At 34.0% G+C, this 3,839-nt stretch overlaps 1 protein-coding gene across 1 annotated transcript in view; it reads right to left on the bottom strand.

The window, feature by feature from the left end:
* Positions 1 to 1,415: 1,415 nt before the first annotated feature.
* Positions 1,416 to 3,839, bottom strand: part of LOC107673319 (transmembrane protease serine 6) — a 12,642-nt gene continuing 10,218 nt past the window's right edge. The window contains exon 9 of the mRNA XM_016466859.1: positions 1,416 to 1,616. Coding sequence (XP_016322345.1) covers positions 1,416 to 1,616 — 201 coding nt within the window. The remainder of the gene's footprint in view (positions 1,617 to 3,839) is intronic.

Genomic DNA, 3,839 nt, shown 5'->3' with positions numbered 1-3,839 from the left:
TCTTTTATTGCACATGATATGCACTCTCACAAAGCTTTCAGTTATCAGTTATAAGATTAAAGCCTTGTACAATCTGTGTAATAATAATTAATGTTTTCAAAAGGGATTGCTCTGTGTGGTGACCGTCGAGAAGGACTCTTCGTCTTCATCCTGAAATCAATTAAAGAAATGTTAATGGATTTTGGACTTATTATAAATGCATGCTGACATAACGCAAGGAATGTTCTGGGCTCAGATTGAAGTCTGAATAAAGAGTTTTGCACATATTTAATTAAAGTTATCGCGCACTGTAAAAATGATATGATGAATAAGTCAAGATTTATTTTTCCATTACTTTAACTCATTACATTTTCCAATTTCAACTTTTTAAAGTTACGATTTATAAGTCAGTTTATTATAATTGACTTTATTATAAGTAATCGTTTGACAGCACTAATTTATAATAATATATAATTATTATAATTTATTAAAAGTTGAAATAACTTGCAGCCAATTTGATTATACTTTCACTAGTCGTATCAGGAGTTTAGTTGGTTTATTGGTTTATTTTACACAGTCAAGGTCAGTCAGTGATGGACTTTAGTTTCATGTTAATAAATAATATGTACAGGTAAGGCTTTAGAATTAGGTCTCATTAGTTATGCATTGACTAACAATAAGCAATAAATTTGTTAGTATTTATTAATCTTTGTTTAATATTAAATAATAAAAATACAACTACTTATTGTTAGTTTACGTTACCTCATGTCCATTAAAAAGTATTAACTTTTAAAAAATGAATTTTTAATATGTATTAGTAAATGTTGAAATGAACATTAAGATTAATAAAAGTATTTTCATTATTAGTTTATGTTAACGAATGCAGTGAACTAAAGGAACTATTCGAATTCCGAATATTCGTCGAATTTAAAATAAAAAGCACAAGAGAGCCGCGTGTTTAGAAAGCCATGTAAAATTAATGCAAGTTCAACTTTTAAAAAACATGTCTCAAGACTTTTATGGCAGTTTTCCCCATCCCACTGCACCTCATGTTTTTAAATGAAAAAGTACTCTTTGTGATCGGTTTTAATTGTTTAAGCAACTTAATTAATTATAAATGGTTTATAAACATTAATTTAAACATTATGCACTTTTTTCAAAGATAGTCGTGTTATTTTATTGCTTTGAAGAAATGTGCATTAGTAATATTTTGCTCGATGCGCCCTCTTGTGGCCTCAGGAGAGAAGCCAAAAGCTTTTTTTCCCCCTTAACTGAAATTATGCCTATTAAATTCGAATATAATTCGAATATTGATTATATTTAAGTACAAAATTCAAATTTAGTTTTTCAACCATTTTGACAGCCCTGTAAATATTATTTTAGCTTGTTTTGACAGATGACGGTGGTAATCAGCCGGTGGATGTTGTTTACAGAGTTTAATCTGAACCCGTAACACTCTCTGAGACGTGATGTGTATTTACACTGATGTACTGATGAATCCAGCGCAGCAGCGGAGTGATTCTGCTGTAAACGCCAGGTTTATTGACTCGTCCACATCCTTCACCCCAACTCACCACACCGGCCAACCGCCAGTCACCCGCTTCAGTCCGGCACACCAGAGGACCACCGCTGTCTCCCTGAACAAGAGACAAGAGATATGAGATATAACTTTTAGTTTTACCTTAGCCATTTTAGTACTTAAACTAAACAAAAATGAGAAATTTAAGTTTAAGCTTTTTTATATTTTATTTTAAGTTAAAGTTTATTTTAAGTAATACATTGTCATTTTTAATTATTTTTAATTTAATTCTTTAATAAATATTTTATCGTTCTATATATATATATATATATATATATGTTAAAATAATAACCCTGACAAAGATTAATAAAGTAACAGATGTATTGCTTCTTGTTAGTTAATGTTAGTTAACTAACATTACAATAACTAGCCTTAAAGGGTTAGTTCACCCAAAAATGAAAATTAGCCCATAAATTACTCACCCTCAAGTCATCCTAGGTGTATATGACTTTCTTCTTTCAGACGAATCCAGTTGGAGTTATATTAAAAATTGTCTTTGATCTTTCAAGCTGTTTCATGGCACTCAGCGGGTGTTGCATGCATCAGTCCAAAAGAAGTGAAATAAAAAGCGCCCATCTATATATATATAAAAAAAGTCTCGAAATCCTCTGACATTCTTCTTTACAAATCCTCGTTTTGTACTTCTAATAAATACTGGTAAAAAAATGTACAGCCTGAATGCACTGTAAGTTGCTTTGGATAAAAGCATCTGCTAAATGCATAAATTTTATTTAATTTAATAAGTGACCGTTGTTTTGTTTTGATCTCTCCCCTGCGCTTCCGCATGTGTCACTTCTGAGCGGCGCATGCGCAAAGCACCATTGTTTTGTTTTGATCTCTCCGCTGCGCTTCCGCGTTCGTCACTTCTGAGCAGCGCATGCGCAACGCTGACCTCATGTGCTACGCTGACCTCATGTGCTCTGGCCAAGGAATTTTTATCTCTGTTGGACTGTTTTAACTTTACACAATTTGTGAATGTTCCTAAACATTGTAAAGGTCATACACTTGATTTAGTCATGGCAAATGATGCTTTGGTGTCAAATCTGTCTACTGTAAATGTTGGTCTCTCGGATCATTCAGCCACCCTTTTTAATTTGGAGGTACCATATTCTTTAAGGCCTGTTGCACGTACTGTCTCTTTCCGTAAATGGCAATCAATTGACCCTGTGGCTTTTGCTAATTCGATCAATGCATGCCTGGATGATTTTTCTTCTGTCCCTTCTGAGCATAAAATTATTTTACTTAATAATGCTGTTGCTGCCAATTTGGACATGTTTGCACCAATTAAAACACGCAATGCCTCTTTCGTACATACAGCTCCCTGGTATAATGACAATTTGCATTCAAAGAAGGTGGAATGTCGCAAACTGGAGCGTAAATGGCGTGGTTCTGGCTTGTCAGTTTTTCATCAAGCTTGGAAAACTTGTTTGGGCCAATATAAAGCAGAAATTGACACTGCAAGGTCTTCATATTTTTCTCAGATTATTGACAATAATCATAATAACCCTAGGCAGCTTTTTCACATTATTAACAGTCTATTGAAAGTAGATGGTGCGAATACTCTAACTGCGTCAGTTCAGACCTGCAATGATTTTCTTAAATTCTTCAGTTTAAAAATTGATAACATTCGCAAAGATATTCTTAGTTCTCTTAGTTCTTCTCATGTTTCTACAGTTAATCTACCAAGTTTTTCCGGTACACCCTTCTCTAATTTTTCCTTAGTCACCTCTGAGTCTCTTTGTGTACAGGTAGCTCGTATGAAAGCTGCCATTTGCATACTTGATCCCCTGCCCTCTAGTTTATTTAAATCCTGTTTTGGTTATTTGTGCCCTGTTGTTCTTACAATAATAAATGACTCCTTGGCCACTGGTGTTGTGCCAACAGCACTTAAAACTGCTGCTGTCACTCCCATATTAAAAAAGCAAAACAGTGATTCGAACAATCTCAGTAACTTTCGTCCAATTTCTCATCTTCCATTTATTACTAAAATTTTAGAGAGTGTTGTTTCATCTGAATTACACAACCATTTAACAGTCAATAATCTGTTTGAGCCCCTTCAATCTGGGTTTAGGAAACTGCACAGCACTGAAACAGCCTTGGTTAAAGTTGTTAATGACTTACTGTTAGCTTTTGATTCTGGCGCTCTCTCGATTCTCATCTTACTCGATCTTAGTTCAGCCTTCGACACTGTTGACCACATGCTTTTACTTAATCGACTGGAAACTGTCTTTGGTGTATCTGGAACTGCACTAGATTGGTTTAGGTCATATTTTACGGGTCA

The sequence above is a fragment of the Sinocyclocheilus anshuiensis genome, unplaced genomic scaffold, assembly GCF_001515605.1.
Source record: "Sinocyclocheilus anshuiensis isolate Anshui unplaced genomic scaffold, SAMN03320099.WGS_v1.1 scaffold480, whole genome shotgun sequence".
NCBI lineage: Eukaryota > Metazoa > Chordata > Actinopteri > Cypriniformes > Cyprinidae > Sinocyclocheilus > Sinocyclocheilus anshuiensis.
Note: the sequence above shows the minus strand (reverse complement) of the source record. Positions and strands in the feature narration are given on the sequence as shown.